This window comes from Triticum urartu, chromosome 7A (assembly GCF_056163025.1).
Source record: "Triticum urartu cultivar PI428250 chromosome 7A, HENAU_Tu73, whole genome shotgun sequence".
NCBI classification, from domain to species: domain Eukaryota; kingdom Viridiplantae; phylum Streptophyta; class Magnoliopsida; order Poales; family Poaceae; genus Triticum; species Triticum urartu.
The window spans coordinates 377,451,910-377,478,095 of record NC_141879.1 but is presented as its reverse complement, the minus strand read 5'-3'; the positions used below and the strand labels follow the sequence as shown (position 1 = coordinate 377,478,095).

The 26,186-nt window shown below is 52.0% G+C and overlaps 2 protein-coding genes and 1 pseudogene across 5 annotated transcripts; all 3 read left to right on the top strand.

Moving 5' to 3' along the window:
• The first annotated feature begins 5,240 nt into the window (after positions 1–5,240).
• On the top strand, positions 5,241–8,010 carry LOC125530206 (expansin-A32-like). 4 transcript variants are annotated; one of them, XM_087532282.1, is made up of 4 exons: positions 5,241–5,797; positions 5,889–6,663; positions 7,263–7,341; positions 7,761–8,010. In XM_087532282.1, the coding sequence occupies exons 1-2, from the start codon at positions 5,316–5,318 to the stop codon at positions 6,196–6,198; spliced, it is 792 nt and encodes a 263-aa protein (XP_087388408.1). In that variant the 5' UTR covers positions 5,241–5,315; the 3' UTR covers positions 6,199–6,663; positions 7,263–7,341; positions 7,761–8,010. The 4 variants fall into 4 exon arrangements, with proteins under 4 accessions (XP_087388408.1, XP_087388407.1, XP_087388409.1 ...); XM_087532281.1 differs by having other exon boundaries at positions 7,750–8,010; XM_087532283.1 differs by lacking the exon at positions 7,263–7,341.
• A 2,169-nt stretch (positions 8,011–10,179) lies between these two features.
• On the top strand, positions 10,180–14,061 carry LOC147959654 (malate dehydrogenase [NADP] 1, chloroplastic-like). The gene is made up of 14 exons (XM_087532279.1): positions 10,180–10,411; positions 10,536–10,620; positions 11,002–11,088; positions 11,475–11,559; positions 11,748–11,929; positions 12,410–12,480; positions 12,564–12,654; positions 12,751–12,825; positions 12,904–13,005; positions 13,094–13,216; positions 13,298–13,366; positions 13,458–13,526; positions 13,607–13,660; positions 13,761–14,061. The coding sequence occupies exons 1-14, from the start codon at positions 10,269–10,271 to the stop codon at positions 13,812–13,814; spliced, it is 1,290 nt and encodes a 429-aa protein (XP_087388405.1). The 5' UTR covers positions 10,180–10,268; the 3' UTR covers positions 13,815–14,061.
• An 8,085-nt stretch (positions 14,062–22,146) lies between these two features.
• Positions 22,147–23,495, top strand: LOC147959653 (uncharacterized; annotated as a pseudogene).
• Positions 23,496–26,186: the final 2,691 nt, after the last annotated feature.

Below are 26,186 nucleotides of genomic sequence, written 5' to 3'. Positions count from 1 at the left end.
CCATCTCAGAGTTGGAATATATGCTTTGATAACGTAATCAAAGCATATGGTTTTATACAGACTTTTGGAGAAGCCTGTATTTACAAGAAAGATAGTGGGAGCGCTACAACCTTTCTGGTAAGTATATGTGAATGACATATTGTTGATCGGAAATGATGTAGAATTTTCTAGAAAGCATACAGGAGTGTTTGAAAGGAGTTTTTCAAAGAAAGACCTTGGTGAAGCTGCTTACACATTGAGCATCAAGATCTATAGAGATAGATCAAGATGCTTGATCAGTTTTTTCAATGAGTACATACCTTGATAAGATTTTGAAGTAGTTCAAAATGGAACAGTCAAAGAAGGAGTTCTTGCCTATGTTGCAAGGTGTGAAGTTGAGTAAGACTCAAAACCCGGCCACGGCAGAAAATAGAAAGAGAATGAAGTCATTCCCTATGTCTCAGTCATAGGTTATATAAAGTATGTTATGTTGTGTACCAGACCTATTGTGTACCTCACCATGAGTTTGGCAAGAGGGTACAATAGTGATCCAGGAGTGGATCACTAGACAGTGGTCAAAATTATCCTTAGTGGAATAAGGATATGTTTCTCGATTATGGAGGTGACAAATAGTTCGTCCTAAAGGGTTACGTCGATACAAGTTTTGACACTGATCTGGATGACTCTAAGTCTTGATCTAGATACATATTGAAAGTGGGAGCTAGAGTAGCTCTGTGTAGAGTATTATAGACATAGAAATTTGCAAAATACATACGGATCTGAATGTTGCAGACCCGTAGACTAAACTTCTCTCACAAGCAAAACATGGTCACTCTTTGGGTGTTAATCACATATCGATGTGAACTAGATTATTGACTCTAGTAAACCCTTTGGGTATTAGTCACATGAAGATGTGAACTAATCACATAAAGATGTGAACTATTGGTGCAAAATCACATGATGATGTGAACTAGATTATTAACTCTAGTGCAAGTGGGAGACTGAAGGAAATATGCCCTAGAGGCAATAATAAAGTTGTTATTTATATTTCCGTATATCATGATAAATGTTTATTATTCATGCTAGAATTGTATTAACCGGAAACTTAGTGCATGTGTGAATACATAGACAAATAGAGTGTCACTAGTATGCCTCTACTTGACTAGCTCGTTAATCAAAGATGGTTAAGTTTCCTAACCATAGACATGAGTTGTCATTTGATGAACGGGGTCACATCATTAGAGAATGATGTGATGGACAAGATCCATCCGTTAGCTTAGCACTATGATCGTTTAGTTTATTGCTATTGCTTTCTTCATGACTTATACATGTTCCTATGACTATGAGATTATGCAACTCCCGAATACCGGAGGAACACTTAGTGTGCTATCAAACATTACAACGTAACTGGGTGACTATAAAGATGCTCTACAGGTGTCTCTGATGGTGTTTGTTGAGTTGGCATAGATCAAGATTAGAATTTGTCACTCCGTGTATCGGAGAGGTATCTCTGGGCCCTCTCGGAAATGCACATCACTATAAGCCTTGCAAGCAATGTGACTAATGAGTTAGTTGTGGGACGATGCATTACGGAACGAGTAAAGTGACTTGCCGGTAACGAGATTGAACTAGGTATTGAGATACCTAGTATCGAATCTCGAGCAAGTAACATACCGATGACAAAGGGAACAATGTATGTTGTTATGCGGTTTGACCGATAAAGATCTTCGTAGAATATGTAGGAACCAATATGAGCATCCAGGTTCCGCTATTGGTTATTGGCCGGAGATGAGTCTCGGTCATGTCTACATAGTTCTCGAACCCATAGGGTCCGCACGCTTAATGTTCGATGACGATCGGTATTATGAGTTTATGTGTTTTGATGTACCGAAGGTAGTTCGGAGTCCCGGATGTGATCACGGACATGACGAGGAGTCTCGAAATGGTCGAGACATAAAGATCGATATATTAGAAGGCTATGTTTGGACACCGAAATGGTTCCGGATGAGTTCGGGCATTTTTCGAAGTACCGGAAGGTTACCGGAACACCCCGAGGAGTCAATGGGCCTTACTGGGCCTTAGTGGAAGAGAGGAGGAGGCGTCCAGGTGGAGCCCCCCCCTCCAAGCCCAATCCAAATTGGGGTGGGGAGCGCCCCCCCCTTTCCTTCTCTCCCTCTCCCTCTTCCTTCTTCTCCTACTCCAACTAGGAAGGGGGAAACCTACTCCTACTGGGAGTAGGACTCCCCCCCTTGGGCGCACCCTATGAGGGCCGGCCCTCTCCTCCTCCCCTCCTTTATATACGGGGGAGGGGGCACCCCATAGACACACAAGTTGATTTTTTATCCGTGTGTGGTGTCCCCTCCACAGAATTCCACCTCGGTCATATCGTTGTAGTGCTTAGGCGAAGCCCTGCATAGGTAACTTCATCATCACCGTCATCACGCCGTCCTGCTGAAGAAACTCTCCCTCGGCCTCAACTGGATCAAGAGTACGAGGGACGTCATCGAGCTGAACGTGTGTAGATCGCGGAGGTGCCGTGCGTTCGGTACTTGATCGGTTGGATCGTGAAGACGTTCGACTACATCAATCGCGTTTCATAACACTTCCGCTTTCGGTCTACGAGGGTATGTAGACATACTCTCCCCCTATCGTTGCTATGCATCTCCTAGATAGATCTTGCGTGATCGTAGGAAAGAAATTGAAATACCGCGTTCCCCAACAAAATGCACGTCTCTATTCTAGTGATACAGTAAATACGGGGTAGAAGATGTTAACCATATTTGAATGGATGGCTCTGCAAGATAGGAAAATATGTCAAATGTGAACAAAACCAAAGTCTTACAGTACATATAGGAATTTCAAGCAAAAATAATGATGCGGGTCTTCTTTACAATATCCATGGCTACGGAAAAAATTAAATTGATGGAGCCTAGCTCGAATCGCATGATTACTCGCCAAAAATAGCACATTCCCATATGTTTTATGCTACAGAAAAAACAAGAAATAACCTGAACGAAAAATCACATAAAAGATTACTCTAGCATTGAGAGTGGATTAAATAAAAATATTAGCTAAGATTGACGGGCTGGATGAGGGTCAGTGTCCACCTCTGGGCAACTGAAATAAATCTAACTCCAGTTTGCAGCTTCCGTGAGTATTGGAAGGCTGGGAGAGGGTCAGTGTCCACCTCTGGGCAACTGAAATAAATCTAACTCCAATTTGCAGCTTCCATGAATATTGAAAGGCTGGGATAGGGTCAGTGTCCATCAACATAAGGTTTCCAACCAAGGCTGGGAGAGGGTCAGTGTCCACCAACATAAGGTTTCCAACTAACCACATATGGAAATTAGCATACTGTTTAGAATCAGCTCACATTTGCGAGCCGATGTACGAAATTTAAGAGACGAGTTAAGAGATCTGAGGCCAACATAAAATAGGAGCATGTACAAATAATACATTTTCCAAACTTGCCGGCGACGTAGATTGCATCGCTTCGTAAAATAGGAGCACTCCTAGCTATATCGTTCTGTTCATTTCAGCGTGTATCAACAGATAAAAACTACAAATAAATAGGTGCTCAGCCATCCATCGTTCGGCTTAAGCATAGTGTGAAAATATGAGAACCAAACCTGAGAAAGTTTAGTGTACTGTAGGTGTATGCAGTGTTTTCAAAGAGGTGGCAAAGAGCAACAAATGTACGCTAAATTCAAAAAAGAAAAAGCTGATCATGCATCTTGCACTTTTCGCTAGTTGCTACCATGTCTCGCTATTATTCAGGTATGTGCCTACAATGTCGCACTATTGTTCAGGCCTGCGCCTAGAGAAACATCAGAAGCCTTCCACATAGAGACACATGCAGGTGAAAGTAAAAGTCCATACTTTTACCAGGACGATTCAAGTTTATAAAAAGACACATTTGTGTTCTTTAGTAAGATTAGATGATCGAAAGGTTTAAATTCGATCTGTTGAGAGTATGATTGGCCCCGATGGAAGTGGCTCGACTAACTCAAAAACAGCAAGCCGGTGACATTGTGCATTAAGATGAAAGTTATTGGGGCATGAATGTTGTGTGCTTCTTTTGGGGGCATGCATGATTCTTGGCTGCGAGGCTTGTTTTTCACATTTTGTTCTACTTTGGCCTTTTTGAGTTCCTTATGTGTCTTGTGCAACAGATCATATGCACAATGATGGGATGACCATTGTAATACAGATATAGTAGCAGCATCCCAACTCCATTCTAAGTTAAAAATGGCCAAACATGGTTTTTTTCTTAGTACTAGGTGACAGTCCAGTTCATTCAAAACGGTGGAGCTCCCAGAAAGAAAAGAAAAGAGCAGTTTATCTATAATAGAGTAGAAACAAGGTCATGGCCTTTGGCTGGATCTAAGAAGACACTGTACTGTTGTTCCTCCTCCACAACCTTGAGCTCCTCCTCTTTCTGTCCACCATCCACATGGCCTTCTTCTCCTCCTACACCATGATACACCTCCTCATTGAAATGATCCCACCTCCGAGCGCCAATCTGAATCTCCACCATCAACCTACATCACCTATTCCTCTTTTCTGTTTGTTTTCCTTTATTTGTCTTGTTGTGCCTCAGTCCCAAAAATCAAGAACCCTAACCCTAGAAATTCAGAAATTTGTGGAGGAGGGAGATCTCATCGACGGTGGAGAGCGACGCCAGAGAAGGCCATTGTCGCCGCCTAGCTCGCGTCGGATCATTGCACTGCCTACATCGCGTCCTACTCGCTACACGCGCCTTCGGTTGGTCCCTCGGGTGTGTGCAGCCATTGTCGCCGTCTCGGGTGCCTCTGCTGTCGCCAGAGAGGAGAGGAGAGGGTGGGGAGAGAGGAACACATGTCTGAGCCGTGAAAACCGCTGACACCTGATTGGAAGCCCAACCGTTTTCATCGATTTTCCTTGGGTTATTAATTAAGCCAAATCATCGTCCCCTCGGTCGATCGACCCGGGCGAAATTACATATTCCTCACCCACGGTTATTAATAGACTTTCATATATATATATATATATATATATATATATATATATATATATATATATATCCAGGTCAGTGTTTGCTCTGAATCTGTCTAAGCTACCAGTACCTCATATTGCTTGCAGTCTGTTTGTCTTGCGTGGTCATCCTCAAACTGCTCCAACGTCTAACTGCATTGCATGCGCACTCATCACAAACTAAAAATAGCCACAACCTGGCACTTGTCATCGCGTATTTTAATCAAAAAAACAGGAACACTGCATCAGAAAACTATTATAGCTAGTAGTAATAAATTCTTAGTTTACTCGTCCTTGTAATTGTAATTAGTTGTTGTCCATTCATGTCTCTGTGGGCGCCTCTCGTCGTCCTCGCGTTGCTCTCCTCGGCAGGCGATGAAGCCGTCGACGCGAAGGTGCACCACAAACATGGCAGGTTCACCACGGGCCCGTGGAAGCCGGCGCATGCCACCTTCTACGGCGGACGCGATGGGTCCGACACCCGTGCCGGCGCGTGCGGCTACAAGGACACGGTAGCGGAGGGGTACGGCCTGCAGACGGCGGCTGTGAGCACCGCGATGTTCAACGCCGGTGAGACTTGCGGGGCATGCTATGAGGTGCGGTGCACGGACAGCCCGGAGTGGTGCAAGGCTGGCACGGCGCCTTTGACGGTGACAGCGACGAATCTGTGCCCGCCCAACTACCAGTTGCCCGGCGACGACGGCGGGTGGTGCAACCCGCCGCGCGAGCACCTGGACCTCACCATGCCAGCCTTCCTGCAGATCGCGGAGGAGAAGGCCGGCATTGTGCCCATCTTGTACCGCCGGTGCGTACGGTGGCACACGTAAGATTTCTCTTTTGTTATTAATTAAGTCAGCTGGTTGAAAATTTTGTACGTGTATGTGCGTGCGATGCAGTGTGCCTTGCATGAGGCTGGGCGGGATCCGGTACACGATCACGGGGAACAAATACTTCAACATGGTGGCGGTCACGAACGTGGGCGGGGCGGGGGATGTGGCGGCGCTCAAGGTGAAGGGGAACAAGCGCGTCAAGTGGACGTTGTTGCAGCGTAACTGGGGCCAGGTGTGGCAGACCTCCGAGGACCTCACCGGCGAGTCGCTCACATTCCGCGTCATGACCGGCGACCACCGCAAGCACACGTCCTGGCACGTCCTCCCGCGGGACTGGCAATTCGGCGTCACCTACCAGGCACCCAAGAACTTCTAACTGCCCTGTAAAACCGCGCTAGCCAGCCAGGTGTAAATTCATCGAATCTTCTATTTTGTGCCCCTCAGAGTATGTATGTCCAAATCCAACAGGACGTACGTGCGTCAAGAAATAAGATTCCCTCTGACAAATGACAAGAAACAAAGTATGAATGAATGAAAGAAACAAGACTTGTGTCCGACCTTGCACGGTTGGGCACTTTCATGCTGCACCCAGGAAAAGAACAAGAAACAATTAGACACGACCGGGCAAGGTGGTGGCACAGAACGGGACGTCCCGTAACGTTGGAGTTGGACACACACAACTTCATCATCAACAGCAAGGACACCACCCCCTCCCTTCTCCGGGGAAGCTTTCCTTTCCTCCACGATCCGATGTTGACGCTGCAGTCACAAGACGCGGCCTTCATCCATGATCCTCCTTCCCGCGCGGTCTATGGACATGCTTGCCGCGGCGTCAATGGAGGTACACCGTCAATCTTGATAATGCATTTGCTCCACACAAACACGTCGCTATTCTTTTGTCTTCTCTTTCCTTGAGAAAATTATGGTTGGGACTCTCCTCCCTCCAGTACCGTGTTGCAATGCTGATTTGGAAGGAAAAATCAACCTCCAGACTTAATCCGACCTTATATCATGGTTTTACACCTTTAAAGTTTCAAAAATGTTGAGAACAAACTTGTATTTGGAAGGTTAGTGGTAACCCTAGCTCACCATGTATCAAACCCCTCCAGCCCACCAAGGATCAAACCCTAGATTTTACGCTTGATGTCTCATGATAAAAACAAAATATTCTTTCAACGGGAGACGGTATTCCCATCGATTACGACGCCCCTATGTTGATTTCGTCAATTTCAAAGCCCCAAAAAAGTTCTCAAATTGTTTTACAACAAATATGCAAATTTAAGAGGTACTTTGCATGCATTACCCATAAAAACTCGTCAAACAGTGAGCATGTTTGGGAGTGCTCAGCTCTGAAAAACGTAACTCGAGCGGGGTAGTTTCACAGTGTCCCTCATCGAAAAAATATATAATCCAATGTCCAACTTCCTCTTTTCTGTGAAGCTCTTCAAGAGGTGCTTCAAAAACTCTAGTTCGAAGAGACCTCGTGGAGTTGGGGAAAAGTTACCCCCTGCTGTCACCCGTAAGTTGATCCGACCTTATAGTATTGTTACACCTTTATATATACTAAAGCAAGAGTATTTATAATATATCAATATAGAAAGATCCAAAAGAAAAGATCCAATAAATCTCGACCATCATGTCAATCCGACGACCTATATTGCTCCAATGGCCAGCGATCTACATGTTTAGCATGCAATTAATAATTTAATGTCATACAAAATATTAACATCTGCATTATCCACGTAATTAACATGCAATTGATTTACTTCCTAATATTAGCACGCATGCACATACGCATTTACTAGTAGTAACAGAAACCAGAGAAATTGCGAACTAGCATGTGGTTAACTGTTTAGGAAGACAATTGTATCCCCAACCCACCAGGGTTAAGTCCCAGACTTAGACACCGGTGCTCACATTTTTCTAGATTTATTTCAGGTCTTCACGCGATTCCCGACTACGAAGGCGTCGGTAGCGCCTTTGTCAATCTCAAGATGATGTTTTTTTTTGGAAAAGGGTCTCAAGATGATGTGACGGGCCAGTCTTTCAGAGATGCTCAGAGATAAGATGTGCGTGCGCATATTGATAGCGTTGAGTGTATGTGCGTGCATCTGTGTTTGTACTGTGTTTAGAAAAAGCAAAGTAGAGATTCATGTTGAGAAATGACGAAATATACTCTTTCTCCGTTTCTTTTTAATCTGCATATAAGATTTGGTCGAAGTCAAATTTTGTTAACTTTAACTAAGTTTATAGAAAAAACACCAAGATTCACAATATGAATCAATATGGCTAGATGAACCATGAAATTAAATTTCATATCATATAACTTTAGTATTGCATATGTTAATATTTTTTTTCTACAAAGTTGATCTAACTTTACAAAGTTTGATTTTGATCAAATATTATATGTTGATTAAAAAGAAACGAAGGGAGTACAAAGCATCGTCAACCTGAGTTGCTGATTGGACGCTGACATGGTAGTGCCAGACAAGCGCACGGGGGCCAGACGACGTACACGTGGTACACCATCCATCCACTCAGGCCAACTTCACCATGCGATCTTATCCTATCCGTCCCGTCCGTTCGGGATAAAACGGATAAAAAAGGCGTCCCAGCGTGCGGCGGCCCAGACCCATCTTATCCGTTTTGTGTCCGGGCTGACTCATTTCGAGCACAAACTTGCGCCGGATTTTGGTTGCGACGGACACCAAACGGACGCACGCCTCGTCCGCGTCGGAGCCGCATGGCAGGCGGCCACCTACCTCCCACCCGCCCACATAAATGCACACGAGCGGGCGGCCCCACCTGTCATCCGCACGTCGAAGGGTCGTCGTCCTTTTTTAAGTGGGAAGCGTGGTCCACACTGACCCACGCCATCCCGCGGCCTCCTCGAAACCTGACAGCCCCAATCCCAAACCCTAGCCAACACCTCGCCGGCCGACCGCCCGCTGCCATGGGCCACAAAGGCAAGCACGACCGCGAGGCTGGTTCCTCGTCGGGACGCCGCCGCGGCTCGCCATCGCCACCACGCCGGGCCCCCCGCCGCCCGCCTTCTCCATCGCGTCCACGTTCGCCAGCGAGCGCGACCGGCATTACGTCCGGTCGTCGGTGTGCCGCCGTTATTGGGAGACGAGGACGCCGCTCCCTTGGAGCGACGTCCATCTCCCCAAATAACTGGCATCTGTCCGCCGACCGGGTCCCAATCCTGTCGGTCCCGACGAGCGGTCGTGCGCGCGACAAGGAGATCGAGCGCCGCCGCCTCCTCCCCGACGACCTCTTCTACGACCCCAAGTACGCCCCCGACTCCGGGTTCTGGGACACCTAGTTTCGTGACAAGCACGACACTAGGCGCGCGTCGTTCTTCGCCGGCACCTCGACGGAGCCGCGGCGGCCACGACAGGAGCGGGGGCGTACCCGGATGCGCGGCCTGACGCCCATGCCGTCGCCTTCACCGTCACCGTCGCCACCTCCCCCTCCTCGCATGACAGCGGAGGAGGAGGCCCGTCTCCTGCAGCGTGTCATGGACGACTCCATGAACACGCACGACGAGCGGCAGTGGCATGGCCTGGAGGAGACCATGGCCCTCTCCGCCGCCGGGGACGTCTCCTTCCCGAAGATGGCGGCCGTCACGGAGGAGGCGTTGCCGACCGCGTTCCAGTAGCTGCTGGGCCAGGGGTGGGGCTGGTCCTGCACTGCTCTGGAGATGGCCGCCGGCGTGGGCGTGAACTGGTGCCCCACTCCGCCGCGGTCACCGGAGCGGGAGGCGTCGCCCCGGGAGGAGGTGGTGCGGGCACCTCCGGCCGTCCAGTCAGCCCCCGTCTACCATGCACCGCCGGTCCATTTGTGGACGCCGCCGGCCTACGTCGACCTCGTCAGCGACGACGACGACACCGGCGGCCAGTGAAGACGGCGACGGCCACGGCACCGACGGGCGCGGCAGGAGCGCGCGGGAGGAGTTTTTTTATTTTGTTTTTATATGTTAATTATGAAACTGGGCCTTTTAAATGGCCGTGGAAACTGGGCCATTTTGTGGCCGACCCCTATATATGTTTTATATTTTTTTAAATGCGTTTATTTACTTTTTAGTTATTTCATTCCAGTTTTTATATTATTTTTTATTCACGTCTATCCCGGATACGATTTGGGGTGCGACCACGCGGTGGACGCACGTACGCCCCATCTGATAAAGTCGGACACGAGCAAACCTATCGGCGCCCCAAAGAGACAGAATCTGGACAAAACGAACGTCTGTTTGGAGTCGCGCGGTGGAGTTGGCCTCGGTACGGCGGTACTGTCGCCGTCGCGGCGCGTGTCACGGTTGGCGGCCGTTGAACGCAGGGTATAAGTAGCGGGCACGGGGCACCCAAGGGCTAATCCGAATCGTTGGCGCTCTAAATAATCTCCTCCACTGACTCCCCCCCTGCCTATCCACTCTGCTCCACCGCCATGGATTTATCCTCCCTAGCGAGGCCGCAAGCGCTCCGCAGCGGCTCCACGGGCGCTCTCGGTGCCCACGCCGCCCGACGCCGCTCCGTCCAGCTGCTCCGCCCGCGCAGGCCAACATTCCGCTGCTCCGTCGAGGCAGCCAAGTGAGTGCACGCCAAACCTCGTACCGCTACCCAGCCTGCTGATCGATCCTCCCGCGAGTGAGCTGCAACAACCATGGGTCGGTCTGAGGAGCGCGCTTTTGTTTTCATGCGTCTGCACCGCCAGGCAGCAGGTGCAGGGGACGCTAGCGGCGGAGGCGGCGCGCAAGGAATGCTTCGGGGTCTTCTGCACCACCTACGATCTCGAGGCGGTCAGTCGTCCTCACTGCTCTCCCTCAACGTGTTTGTTGAAATGATCGGCTAGTGTCCGGCTGGGTTGGTGCGCGCTCCGCTGGAAGCTACCGGGACTACGATGTTACGCCTCAGTCGATCTTCTCGACTGTGGCTGGGATTTGGTCATGGCTTTTGAATTGAGAGAAGAAAGAGGCTTCTTTTCTTTTTTGACGCTACAGCGTTGAACCAACACTGCGCCTGATGTTAATCTGTTAATATGTGATGAAGCCGTATCATTACATGATGATTTACACTCCCTGACTTGATTGATCAGTGGATACTCATAATTGAACGTGCTTAACTAATACAGAGCTGCTCGATCGTATTAATCTGTGCTCCTCCTGTCAAACGGAACGCAGGATGAAAAGACCAAGTCCTGGAAGAAATTAGTGAACGTTTCTGTGTCAGGTGCGGCCGGGATGATATCGAATCATCTGCTCTTCAAAGTAAGTAGCACCGAGTAATGAAAACATTGTCTTCATCCGATTTATTCAAATTTTGTCTATGTAGAGGTGTTGACCCTGTCAACAATTCTCCTCCTTTTATTGAAAATGCATACACAAGAATGGCGCAGTAATAGTCACAATATTCTCATTTACCAGATGCAAGTGCAGTATATATTGATATTGCCAAGTACTGCCTAGTGATAATTCTACTGTTGCCACTACGACAACCGAAGCTATGCTATGCACATAACTGATTAGCACTTTCCTCTCTGCTGATGTATCATCTTTGTGCTTAATTACAATGCGACTGACCATATTCTTGTCTTGAAATTTTGGGTCTAGCACATCAGAAAGTATTGATCATTTATATAACTGCATTTTTGTAGCTTGCCTCCGGTGAGGTTTTTGGACAGGACCAACCAATAGCACTTAAGTTATTGGGCTCGGAAAGATCGTTACAAGCACTCGAAGGTAGCTTCGCTAACTTATTTTCCTTGACATTTGAGAAGCAACATCGATCCATCTTAATTTGCTACATGATACACATTTTAAACTGCATTCCAAATTCCAATATTGCTGTACTCCCAGGTATAAATGAATTACTGAGACAGAGCAATATCGTCCTTCTTCCTAATGCTTTCTTATAATTACAACTGCAGGTGTAGCTATGGAACTGGAGGATTCATTGTATCCATTGCTAAGGGAAGTCAGCATCGGCATAGATCCTTATGTGATCTTCGAAGATGCAGATTGGGCCCTTCTAATTGGGGCCAAACCCAGAGGACCTGGAGTGGAGCGCGCTGCGTTACTAGATATCAATGGTCAAATCTTCGCTGAACAGGTTTCGTTTTGCATTCTTTTCCTTATTATGTGTCAAGTATACTGTCATAAAATCGTAAGAACCTATTCTGTAAAAGAGACATTATTTTTCTTTGTGGGAAAGTACTCCCTCCGTTCCTAAATATAAGCCCTTTTAGATATTCCAATAAGTACTACATACAGAGCAAAATGAGTGAGTCTACGCTCTAAAATATGTCCATATACATCCGTATGTAGTCCGTATTAAAATCTCTAAAAAGGCTTATATTTAGAAACGGAGGGAGTATATCTCAAACTTTGACATTTAACTATGTGGTTCCTTAGATGCAAAATGTGCCCTGTCCTCTTGCATATTCGGGGGAGGGGGACCTAGGATTCCTTAGCATGAAACCTGCTAAAAACTTGAACATAAATCTGATTTAAGTTTTTAACAGATATATGAGTACACAAATGATCACAGAATAGTTGTATTGTTATTAGCTGAAATTTTGAATTGTCTCAGGGGAAAGCACTTAACGCTGTGGCATCTCGGAATGTGAAAGTCATAGTTGTTGGGAACCCCTGTAACACTAAGTATGGACAGGTTTTGTGGTTGCTAAGTGTGTTATTGATTTATGTTATTATCATGTCTGACTTGGAGTATATGCTTCTTGTAGTGCTTTGATCTGCTTGAAAAATGCTCCCAACCTACCAGCAAAGAACTTTCATGCATTGACAAGGTTGGATGAAAATAGAGCCAAGTGTCAGGTACTTGATGTTGAATCTTAATTATGTCTGATATGTTTCTGTTATTTTATTTCAACAAATGACAAGACTAATCTGCCATTCACAATGTTTTTGCAGCTAGCGTTAAAAGCTGGTGTGTTTTATGACAAAATATCAAATATGACTATTTGGGGAAACCATTCAACAACTCAGGTGAAGATATGATTACAAACATGGCTAGTCTGTTGGTAGTGCTTTGGAGTACTGATTTGATGATTTCCACCTGAGTAGGTTCCTGATTTCTTGAATGCCAAAATTAATGGGAGGCCAGTAAAAGAAGTCATCAAAGATACAAAGTGGCTAGAAGAGGATTTCACTATAACTGTTCAAAAGGTACACACGGTTCTACATTTATCTGCAATTCATCTATCATTTGGGACAACTAAGAGAATATTGTCTATTCATTCCAATGGCTATGCAGCGTGGAGGTGTGCTCATCCAAAAGTGGGGCAGATCTTCAGCTGCATCAACCGCTGTTTCCATTGTCGATGCCATGAGGTCCCTCGTAACTCCTACCCCGGAAGGAGACTGGTTCTCTACAGGGGTAATGTTTTCTACTCTAGGATTGTTGATTGCTTCTTTTGTTTTGGTGTACCACTGAAGCAAAGGCGATGCCAAACCATAGGTTTATACGACCGGAAATCCTTATGGCATAGCAGAAGACATCGTATTCAGCATGCCGTGCAGATCAAAGGTAAGATTTCAAACTGAAATCCCCATTACTTTTCTTCCTGATAGGAGTATTATACAAGGTGGCAATTTGCACTATGACATTATTCATACAGGGCGATGGTGACTATGAACTAGTTAAAGATGTGGCGATGGACGATTTTCTCTGGGGCCGGATCAAAAAGGTAGCATTGAGTTGTAGAAATAATGGTTGGTAATATGCAGTATAATGATGGAATAACCGATCATGTAATGATTCCTTCAGAGTGAAGCTGAACTGATCGCTGAGAAAAAATGTGTCGCCCATCTTACGGGGGAGGTAAGTGATGTAGAAGAGTAATTGGGCTCCTGTTGCAATGAAGGGCAAATGCTGCTACAGAAATTACTAACATGGCATATGTTGTGTTTTTGCAATGTAGGGTAATGCATTTTGTGATCTTCCTGGGGATACAATGCTTCCTGGAGAGATGTAGTGCTACTACTATCGATGATACTAGCAATCTGCCAATTGCTACCAGGATGTCATGTTATTATTAGAAGGCAACGTTCCCAACGCCAACTGGAAGAAGGATAGTTGAGAGAAACGACTGCTTGCAGGCTGCGGCAGCTATTTATCTTGTGTGTATTTAATAAGCACGTAGACTTTTGTTGTGCACTAGTAATATACGTATAAAGCAAAAGAATTTTCATAATAAAAAGGGCAAAAAGCCATATGGAGCAGAGTGTTTTTTTTTTGAACTGGAATATCCATTCCAAACCTTAAACTTGCGCAGCAGAATCGCTGGCCACCAGGTCTTGTACACAATCTGGAACTTGTTCCTTACACCAGGTGCACAGCGACAGCACACCAGTACGATAACCAAAAGCAGCAAAACTATGAGCTACAGTGTTACAAGAACGTTTGCAGAAATTAAATTCAAAAGCATCCAAGGACCTTGCTTCCCGCGATAGAACACCAATGGACGAAAGATCATAGTCTCCAGAATTGGTAGCATTAACCAGTTGTAAAGAGTCGGATTCAAAAATCACTTGATAAAGCCCCATCTCGCCCGCGGCTTCAATGGCCTTGTTGCACGACGTAGCTTCAGCCTGGAGGGATGAGACAAGGTAGTCCAGCTTGGAATAATGAGGCCGGCGAGACCATATCAAATCCTATTCTGCGTTTTCAAACCAAGCTCAAGCTAGCGGCCAAGGTGTTATGACCGACATATTAGGTGGGTTGTGGCCCAAGTTATCTTATTGTTATTAGGGGTTTAGCCCAATTATCTTATCGTTATTAGGGTCGTTTGCTTAGGAGTTAAGTAAACCTCTTTATATAAGGAGAGGAGATGTATCAATCTGATGGCTCCCGCTCCCGCTCCCCTCCACCCTCCTAGCCTAGCCTAGCTCCACCAAGCCCGCCGCCGACGAGCCCCGCTAGCGCGCGCCACTGGATGGAGTCCGAAGGCGAGTCCGGCCGGTCCTACAGCGACATCGCTCGGGGCACTCCGGCTCCGCCAAACCCGGCGCCCGCTGCTTGGCACCTGCCTCCTGCGGTGACGCACGTGGCCGCCGCGGCCAACCAGCGCGCCGCGGCCTCTTCCCGCCTGGGACCTCGCTCCGAGATCCACCGCGTCCGGGGCGGGGCGGAGGTCGACGCTGACGGCTTCCAGCTCCCCCGGCGCAGGAACCGCCGCCCCCGCGTGCGCCCTGAGGCTGCCCCCCCTCCCCCCGCACCCAGCACCCGCCGCACCGTCGCAGCCCGTCTCCAGAGGAGAGCGCCGGTCTCTGCTTCCGCTGCCTCGACCCCAGCCACCCAGTCCGGGACTGCACGAACGACGTCCGCTGCCGGCGCTGCCTCTACTCCGGCCACAGCTCCCGGGACTGCTACAAGTTCTGTCGCGGCGTGCTCCGTGCGCCTCCCCGCGCCACCACACCCCGGCCGCTGCGCCGCGAGAGTCGTCGCGCCTCTGTGCCCCGCCGGGCGCGACACCCTCCACCAGTCAGCCGGCCCAGCCCTCCACTCCGGTGCCTGTGGTCATATCCCGCTCCGTCGAGATGGAGGAGGCCGACTGCGTTCTGCGGCGTGGGATGTTTGTCTCCATCACGGGCGACGGGCCGGCGGTCGCCTGACGGGAGGTCGAGGACGTCCTGCACTCCTCCCTTCACCTTCAACCCGGCGACTTCACCATCCACGGGCACCACCCGGAAGACTTCCTCATCATCTTCTCCACCAACGAGCTCATGTCTCGGCTCGCGGGCGACCACTTCATCAACGGCTCTGGTTTCACCCTGTCGCTCCGCCCTTGGAACAAACTGGCACACGCCGACGTGGGCTCCTTCGAGCACACGGTCCAGGTGGAGCTCCGTGGCATCCCCGCGCAGGCTTGGCGTCTCTCCACCGCCGAGCATCTTCTCGGCTCCAGCTGCTGGATCGAGCGACTGCACCCGAGCATGCGCTCACGCGCTGACCTCGCCGTTTTCCGGCTGACGGCGCGCACGCATGAGTCGGCCAGCATCCGCCGCGCGGCCGTCCTGGAGATTGTGGAACCCGTCCCCGCCACCAGACGCGGGTCGCCGCCGACCATCCGCACGCTAACCTACCCCGTGTCTATCGTGATCGTCGATGACGCCGCTGCTCGAGCCGCCTCGGCCGCTGCCGGCAATAGCGGCGACCCTAGTGATGGCGCGTCGGGCGGCAAGGCCGGTGAGGAGGCACGCCGAGATGGGGCTGGTCGCGGCCGAGGCCGCCGCCGTAGCCGCAAGCGACGGCGCACGTCTGACGCCCGCGACGGCCGCGCGGACGGCATGGCTGTCGACTCCACCGGTTGGCGCGCCACTGACCTCCGTGGCTGCGCGGATGGGATCGACATCGTCGCCAAATGGCCTGCCCCCCGTCGTCGTACGGACACAACCGAGCCGCGGTTCGGCCGTACCAAAGGAAGGACAATGGAGCCATGGCCCACAGCCAGTGGACCGTTGCGTTCTCGTCAGCTTTCCAAAAGAGGCAGGCGCGGTGGAAGGAAAAAGCGTGATGCTGATGCGGCCAGGCTCGCCAAGGCTGCACAGTTGCCCACTGGCCCACCCACCGATCCAGAGGTGTCAGACCCAGCGCCAGATGGCCCGTCCCCAATGGCTGCGAACCATGCACCGCCGCTGTCACCTCACGGGCAGGACCGGTGCCATGCTAAGGCTGTGCTAGGCCAGACCAATCCTGACAGCCCCGCAGACCAGGATCACCCCACAGGGCGCCTGTCACTGGACAGGGAGGCTCCTGCTTCGCCCATCCCCACACCCCAGGACGATCCCTTGTCGGGGCAAAGCAGCGCTTCGCCCCCGTCAGCGTCTACGGCGATGGCGCCCCACGCCGACCGGTCCACGTACCCTGCTCCACTAGCATATGATGGCCCACCTGTTCAAACCACGGAACCAACCCCACCGGGCGACCACGATGAAGAGCCCCTGGAGTCTTCCACGGATGCGTCGGATGTGCCATGCACGGGCCCTTCCCCTGCGGCCCCACACGAGGGAGCAGCTGCGGACGGCCCGCTTTCCCATCCGGCCCAGGCTGCATGCCCCGACCCGGCCCAAGCTGCATGCCCTACTATGGAGAGAACCCCAACACGCTTCGCCTCACCCCCGGTGACCCTGTGCCGCTCACGTCCACGCGTCGCTGTAACGGCATCGACTGCATGGACCCCGGGTGACTTCCTCGCAGCTGCAACCAAACAGCTCGATGCCGCCCTCCCAACTCCTAGGAGACGCCAACACCGGTGCCCACCCAACTTTTCCCCACGGCGTGGGAGATCCGCCTCGGCATCGGCATGCAAGACGGCTGCTCCGCCCATTGCTGAAAGACGCGCACAAATCCACATCTTGCGCACTCTCGGGATCGTCGGGCTGGACCAGAAGATCACGGCCGCGGAGATGAAGACCTATGAGGGGCTCTTCGCGACGCCTCTCCCTATGTCCGTCCTCTCGGCCATGGCCGCGCTAATAGGCCATGAGCTCCCCTCTGGCCCCGCCGTTGCGCCGATCACCACGGTGGTCGCCGGCAGCCCGATCGAGGCCTAGCCACGCCGGCCCGCCTGCTCGTCGATCTCGGCTCCATGGATCACGCCCCTAAGGTCCTGGTTTGGAACGTGTGCGGCCTCAATGCGCGCGCTCGCCGCACCGCCATCCGGTCGCTTGTTGTAACCGCCAATGCATCGATCGCCTGCTTCCAAGAAACTAAGATGCAGTTAGTTTGCTCGTCGGTTGTCCTTGAGACTCTGGGCTCAGATTTTGACGACTATGTGTACTTGCCCGCTATTGGGTCCCGTGGCGGCATCCTGTTGGCATGGAAGAGTAGAGAGGTGACTATCACCGCTCCTCTTTTCACTACCAACACCTTGTCTGCTAAGGTCTCCACCGCGTCCGACGTTGGCACACCCTGGTGGCTCACCGTAGTCTATGGGCCCCAACCTGACGACGAGAAGGTCGCCTTCCTGCAGGAGCTGTGCGACATCCGCGACGAGTGCCCCGGGTCGTGGATGTTGTGCGGGGACTTCAACCTGATATACCACGATGAGGACAAGAACAATGGGAACGTCAACCGCCGCATGATGGGTCGCTTTCGGCGCGTGCTCAACGACCTAGCGCTCAAGGAAGTGTACCTCAACGGGAGACGCTACACTTGGTCGAATGAGTAGTCGCCCCCGACCCTCATCCACCTCGACCGAGTCCTATGCACCACGGACTGGGAGGAGCTTCATAGCGCGTGCCTCCTACACTGCCTCGCCTCCGTCGTCTCCGACGACAGCCCCCTCCTCCTGGATTGCTCACCGGCTGCGCCTACACACCGGCGCTTCCACTTCGAGGATTTTTGGATTCGCCTAGACGGCTTCAACAATGTTGTCGCGGCTGCATGGCACTCTGTCCACGTGACAGACCCATTCCGGTGCTTCATGTTGCGCATGAAGGCCACCGCGCACTAGCTAACTAGCTGGTGCTCACGGACTGTTGGGAATGTGCGCCTCAGGCTTGCGGTCTCCCGAGAGCTTCTCCTCAGGCTCGACACTGCCTTGGAGAGTAGAGCTTTGTCCCCGCACGAAGACTGGCTGCGTCGCCAGGTCAAGGCCTCCTATCTAGGCCTTGCTTCTTTGGAACGCACCATCGCCCGCCAACACGCCCGCCTCGCGACACTCAAAGACGGAGATGCCAACACGTCATTCTACCACCGGCAATGCTCTTATCGGCGGCAAAAGAACACGGTGCACAGTCTCGAGGCTGGCGGGGAGATCATCACGGACCCGGAGGGCATGTCCGCGGCTGCATACGCGCACTTCGACGCTCTGCTTGGCACCGCCGCGCCCCGGGAGTGCACCCTGGACCTCTCCGCTCTCATCACACATGCCAACCTCGACGACCTCGATGCACCCTTTGACGCCGAGGAGATATGGCAGGCCGTCAAGCAATTGCCCGCGCGCAAAGCGCCCGGTCCCGACGGCTTCACCGCTGACTTCCTACGCGCCTGTTGGCCCATCGTCAAGCAGGACCTCGTTGACGTGTTCCAGCAGCTATACGCGCTCCGGGGACGAGGTTTTAGCTGCCTTAACCAGGCGCTCCTCACGCTGCTGCCCAAGCGCGCGGATGCCCGCTGCCTTGGAGATTACTGGCCCATAAGCCTTATCCACCTCGTCGCCAAAATATTCGCGAAGGTCCTCTCGCTGCGACTCGCGCCCAAGCTTAATGTACTCGTCAGCGCGAACCAGAACACGTTCATCCCCGGACGCTCGTTGCACGACAACTTCATCCTCGTCCGGCAGTCTGCGTGCCTTCTCCATCAGCTCAAGGCACCCCGCTTGCTGTTGAAGCTCGACCTGGCACGGGCCTTCGACTCTATCAGCTGGTCGTTTCTCTTCGAGGTTGATGCGGAGCATCCTATGATCATCCCCATGTACACTGCGACTTCTCCCCAAGCCCCTAGTGCCCACATCTTGAGACCTCAAGCATACGCCATTGGACACAAGGTGAACTCGCTCCTTTCCGAATCTTCCCTTTTTGCATGTAAGACACGGATGCTACCTCAAGCGCGGACCTTGTGCATACTCAGGTCCATCCGAGGAGATCATGGAGAGCCTACGGGCCAAGGCCAGGTGCGCGCAGGAGCGAGGGAAGGATAGCTAGCTGCTATAGCCCGAGCGGTACTACCGCCCACACCAAGCGGTACTACCGCTGAAGGCCCGCAAGCGTTACTATCGCCCAACACCCGCTCTACTGCCGCTCAACCCGACAAACTCCTATGATCGAGCGGTATGGGTCCAGCACTACCGCCTGTCCAAGCGGCACTACCGCTTAAGCGGTACTACCGCCCGATGTCCGATACTACCGCCCTGCCTGTGCACAGAGTACGAGCCAATGACCCATGTATCCCCCCCTCTCACTTACCCTTTCATGGGCTTAGACTATATATACTCCCCCTCATCCTCCTAGTTAGGGTTAGCGTTGGTTTAGCTCATTTGAGAGATAGAGCTACGCTCATCCATATCGGATCTACTTCACGAGAGAGACCGCGGCCTCTACGGAGAAGATCCCTTTGGATTCAAGACCTCCTTTTGGAGAAGAACTTCAAGACCTCCTCACGGAGAAGACCGGTTACCTCTTGTATCGTCCGTTGTTGACTTTGGATCTTGTATCTTCCTTTGTGTTCATGGATCTAGCGCATGTGTGATCATTCTTGTTGGTTTGAGTGTTCTCTTGTGTTCCCCTCGCGATTTTCCCCTCGTTTCCCTCCTCGTGTTCTTCGTGTTCATCGCGGGATCCGCTCCTTTCGTGAAAGATCGGCCCTCTAGGGTTCCACCCTACATCAGAGGTCCTGCGCTAGTATGGATTTGGTTGCCGCTTCCTGGACTGGTTGGCCATTCTCCTTTCGTTGGCCAGCACCAAGGTACTCCTGAACGGCAAGCCCGGCCCGACCATTTGGCACCGCTATGGGTTTCGACAGGGTGATCCCCTCTCGCCCCAACTATTCATCCTCGCAGTCGACACGCTTAGTCGTCTCTTTCGCTGAGCCACCGAGACGGGCATCCTACAGCAGCTTCACCCTCGGAGTCCGATCCCTACCGTCTCACTATATGCGGACGATGTGATCCTATTCTGCCACCCCACCCAGGGCGACGCCATGGCCGTGAAAGGCATCCTGCAACTCTTTGGACGTGCCTCGGCCTCCAGGTGAACTTCTTAAAGAGCTCGGCCACCCTCATCCGCTGCGACGCCGATGACGTGACGCACATCATTGATACACTTGGCTGCCCCATCGTGAACCTGCCCATCACTTATCTTGGCATCCCACTCACGGTCAAGCGTCCCTCCGCTGCCTGCTTCAACCTGTGGTCAACAAAGCCGCGGGCATGCTACCTACCTGGAAAGCGCGCCTCATGAACAAGGTCGTCCGCCTCGCCTTCGTCAAAGCCGTGCTCAGCGCCATCCCCATCCACCAGCTGCTGGTGTTGGCGCCCCCGAAGCGGATCATCAAGGCGCTTGAGAAGATACATAGGGGTTTCCTCTGGGCCGGGCGTGCCGAGGCCAATAGCGGCAACTGCCATGTCAACTAGAGGCGCGTCGCACGGCCGATCTCACTTGGCGGGCTTGGTGTCCAGGACCTCGAGCGCACCGGCCTCTCTCTATGCACGCGCTGGCTGTGGCTAAGCCGCACCGACAGCGCCAGGGCTTGGAGTGGCCTTGAGCTGCAGTTCTCCGCCGATGAGCGCGCCTTTTTCTTTGCCTCGACCACCATGCAGGTCGGCAATGACCAGCTCGCCTTGTTTTGGGAGGACCGCTGGATCGACGGCCGCTCCATTCGTGAGATCGCGCCGGTGCTTCATGCTTGCATCCCCAAAGGACGCCGCAAGCTTCGGACGGTGGTGGATGGCCTTCAGGCCAACAGTTGGGCGCGCGACATACAGGGCACCATTGGGATTTAGGAGATCGGCGAGTACCTACAACTCTGGCACATGATCGAGCACAGGACGCTCTCCACCGAGCCAGATCATCTCCTCTGGAAGTGGAGTTCCAAGGGCACCTACACTGCGCAGTCAGCCTACCTTGCCATGTTCCACGGATCCATCCCATGTGATGCCTGGAAGCTCACCTGGAAGTGATGGGCGTCGCCCCGAGTCCGCTTCTTCCACTGCCTCGCCCATCTCGATCGATGCTGGACCACCGACCGCCTCGCCCGTCGCGGCCTACAGCATCCTGCACGCTGCCCACTCTGTGACCAGGCGTCGAAGACCATGCAGCACCTCCTCCTCGCCTGCCCGTTCTCTCGGTAGGTATGGTACGATGTCCTGAGCTGGCTGAGAGTCCCCTGCAACCCACCTAATAGCGAGACATCTACCAACACCTGGTGGCTCCCCGCGCGGCAGCACACGCCCAAGCCTATGCGCAAGGGCCTCGCCTCTATAACACTTCTTATTCCCTGGATGCTTTGGAAGCATCGGAACGACTGTGTCTTCGACAGAGCCAGCCCTTCAATCGCTGCGGTGTTGACCAAAATCAAGGAGGAGGCGACCCTTTGGGCCAAAGCCGGTGCGCTGGGCCTGCGTGCTCTCATTCCCCAGACCTGGGATGTACACTAATTAAACCACCCTTGCATTGTATGATCGCCTCCCAAGAGGCCGTAACTCAAATCCCTTCCTTTCCAATGCAATGAAACGCAAATCTTATGTGTTTTCTCGAAAAAAGATGTATCAATCTAATCAAGCAAGAAGCAATCAGTATTTGCTTGGCTTCCCTTAGGGAGCCGGGAGACTTAACCCTAGCCGCCTCTTGCGCCGCTGCGCCCCAATGGCCGCAGTGGCCGGCGCCGGCCCTTGCCGCATACCCACGCCACCCAGGTCCTCGCCGCCACCGCCCTGGCAGCCGCCGCACCCTGGGGCCACCGCGATGCTGGTCGGGCCGTTGCAGCCCTCGCTGCAGCTCCAGCCAGCCCCCGCCACCGCCCCGATCTGGCCACAATGGCCAGCCGCGGTCATCGCCACACCCGCCGCCTCCGTCGTTTCCAGGAAGCAGCAGCTGCCGTTGCTGGTGCCTCCACCGCCCAGCACCGGGCTGACTACAACCGCGTCAGCGGACGTGCCAATTCAGCAAGTGCAGTTCCCGCCCTCGTCATCCCAGCTTCCGGCCTGGTTGGCCGTGACGTCACCGCCGCCAGTCTACACCATGGCCGCAGACCAACCGGCACCCTCCCCGTCGTACGACGGGCTCTCGGCTCCACGGGTTTCCATGCTGGCTTCGATGGGCCACCGCTTTCCTGCGGACCACCTGTGCACACCTGACCAACGCCATCCTCTTCGCTGCTCCATACCGCCGAGCCGTACACTCACGGCGGTCATGCTCAGACACCGCCATGCTTCGCCAAGCTCGTCTTCGCCACCTACGACGGCGCCGAGGACCCCCTCAACTGGCTCAACCAGTGCGAGCAGTTCTTCCGGGGGCAACGGACGCTCGCGGTGGACCGCACCTGGCTCGCCTCTTATCACCTCTGCGGTGCCGCACAGACGTGGTACTACGCCCTCGAGTAGGACGAGGGCAGCATTCCCCCATGGGAGTGTTTTCGCGAGTTCTGCCTCCTTCGATTCGGACTACCAATACGTGGGAGCCGGCTGGCAGAGTTCGGCCGCCTTCCCTTCACCTCTACGGTGCAGGACTACACTGACCGCTTTGAAGCCCTAGCGTGCCACGCGTTCGGCGTGATGGCTCACTAGTAGGCCGAACTCTTCGTCGCCGGTCTGCCAGATCATATCCGCATGGACGTCGAGCTGCAGTGACCACAGGACCTCCAGACGGCCATGTACTACGCCCGCGCGTTGGCCATCTAGCAGGCATCATCGTCCCAGGATGCTGGGCCGCCACCCTGGCCGGATGTTCCCGTGCAGGGTCGGCCTGCTCAGGCTTCCACAGCACCACTTGCCGCGACCGCGGTGCGCCCGTTCTGCCGGCTCACCTCGGCCGAGCTACGCGAGCGTCTCTGCCAAGGGTTGTGCTTCAACTGCGACGAGACCTACATGCCCGGCCATGTCTGCCCCCGACTCTTCTACCTGGAGGTTGCAGACTACAGTGAGGAGGACGCCGTCGCCACCGGGCTCGGCGACCTGGCCGCCCTAGCTGTCGCGGAGGTGTTTGACGCTGGTTGATCACCTCGAGGAGTTCAGCAAGCGCTTCCCCGCCTTACAGCTCGAGGACGAGCTGTTTGTGTAGGCGGGGAGAAGTATTATGACCGGCATATTATGTGGGTTTTGGCCCAAGTTATCTTATCGTTATTAGGGTCGTTTTCTTAGGAGTTAAGTAAACCTCTCTATATAAGGAGAGGAGATGTATCAATCTAATCAAGCAAGAAGCAATCAGTATTTTCTCGGCTTCCCTTAGGGAGCCGGGAGACCTAACCCTAGCCGCCTCTTGCGCCGCCGCTACCTCTTCTCCACCACGCAAGGACAGTGATGTGGAGCATCCTACGATCATCCCCATTTACACTCGAGCATACGCCATTGGACACAAGGTGAATTCGCTCCTTTCTGAATCTTCCCTTTCCGCATGTAAGACATGGATGCTACTTCAAGAGTGGACCTTGTGCATACCCAGGTACACCCGAGGAGACCATGGAGAACCCAAGGACCAAGGCCAAGCGTGCGCGGAAGCGACGACGGAAGAAGACGGAGACAACTCCAGGACCCGGACATCTGGCCCCAGGCCCGGACATCCGGCCGCTGGAGATGGCCCCTACAACAACAGCTTCCCAGCCGCCAAGTGCTATAGGCCCCGGACATCCGGCGTCTACCCCAGACATCCGGCGCCTCGCCAAGTCCCGGACATCCGGCCTCGGCCCCAGAAATCCGGACACCGCCGAACCCGAGAGCAACAAGACCAACCCCGCTAGCCTGGACATCCGGCCTCCCAGCCCGGACATCCCGCCCGTCGTGAACCCCCGGACATCCGGCCCCCAGCCCGGACATCCGGCGCCTGTCTGCGCACAGTGAACGGGCCAAGGGCCCATATATCCCTCTTTCCCACTTACCCCTTCGTGGCTTAGACTATATATACTCCCCCACCTCCTTCTAGTTAGGGTTAGTGTTGTGTTAGCTCATTTGTGAGATAGAGCTTCGCTCATCCATATCGGATCTGTTGGGGAACGTAGTAATTTCAAAAAAATCCTACGCACACGCAAGATCATGGTGATATATAGCAACGAGAGGGGAGAGTGTTGTCCACGTACCCTCGTAGACCGAAAGCGAAAGCGTTAGCACAACGCGGTTGATGTAGTCGTACGTCTTCACGATCCGACCGATCAAGTACCGAACGCACGGCACCTCCGAGCTCTGCACACGTTCAACTCGATAACGTCCCTCTGATAGAGGCTAAGGTGTCCCGATGTTTCGATGAGATGGTGGCTATCGTTTTCTGTGGGAGTCGACCTTGACGATCCGACTACGAACGTGCGAGACGTCGCGCCTTAGCAATCGCTAAACCAACTTCCGAGGGTTATTGACCACGCCGGAGCACGATCAACCTGACCACGAGGGTCTGTTTCCTGCGAGCAAACGAAGAACAAGCAAGAAACTGAGATTGCAATCGGGATATTGCGAATATAAGATGAAAAGCTTTATTGATCAAGGTGGGGTTCTGTGACGTCTTGGTCTGGTCGTTGGACACAAACGAAGTACGCGAAGTTGCAGCTATGGCGAACTTTTAATCTAAACAAAACCCCCCGGAAAAAGCTACTAGATGGATCTACTTATATAGGAGCAAGGGGTGGCGGCCAAGGAGATGGGAGGACGTCCCAAGGCAGCCTAAAACTAACCCTAAGTCGTACAAGGCTCATGGGCCCAAGTGGAGGTGATGCAACACCTTTGGGCTTGTAGTTTGACTCGGATTCTGCTGCAACGTCAGATTGTTTCGTCCGTAACTCAACGCTCCGGAGGAATTTAAAGGTGAATCCAATTGGGTTGGAAAGAGCACGAAATCTAGTTTCCAACAAAAAAAGAATCACCCAATTCGGAGTCCGTATGAAAAAGTTGTTGGCGTTTTGAGTCAGGTATGTCTGTGCAGTTCGAATCTGAATCCAGAACGTGAGAGACTTGGACTCTATCTTCTCTTGGCCCAAAAGTGACGTGAGAGGACTTTTTGAACACAACCTAAACTTCTCCTTTTCCCTTGTCTTCATATGTGGATTGTACAAATGTCCCATACACCTGCAATTAGACAAAACACAAAAGTGTGTGAAGTATTTTTGTTCTAGATAACATAAATAGATTATTGAATAGTTTGCATTAGAAATCACCTGACAAATATGCATGTATGCAATATTTTTGGTCGTATCCAAGGTAGTCATGTCCTCATCATCCTCCCCTTTTTGAAAACAAAGCCGTCCTCGGCATTGCTTAATCTGAAATGTGGTTAACAAAAGAGACAAGGTGTACATGTTGTATATGTATATGTCATCCATTTTAACTTCCCTTGATTTTTGCACATATGTCACATGTATACATGAGTAACTTTCATTGTTCATAAAATCTAAAGCCAAAAAATTATCACAAGAAGTAGAAGGTATGAAAATATTGGAACTCAGTTTGCACATATAAGTGAAGCTCTTATTCTCTTCAAAAGATTGGCAATGTTCATCAATAAACCATCCTAACTTCGATGAATAAACCTTACTTGCATCAAATTTACATGCTACAACATGCTTAAATAAGCAAACATGCAATAAGTCATTGGACACAGAATCATCATCAAGATTAGAGGTCATATCAAAATGATTAAACATTGGTTCTTTTGCATCAACAGTTAATTCAATGGGTGCACTCAAAATTGTTGATATTTCAGTTGTT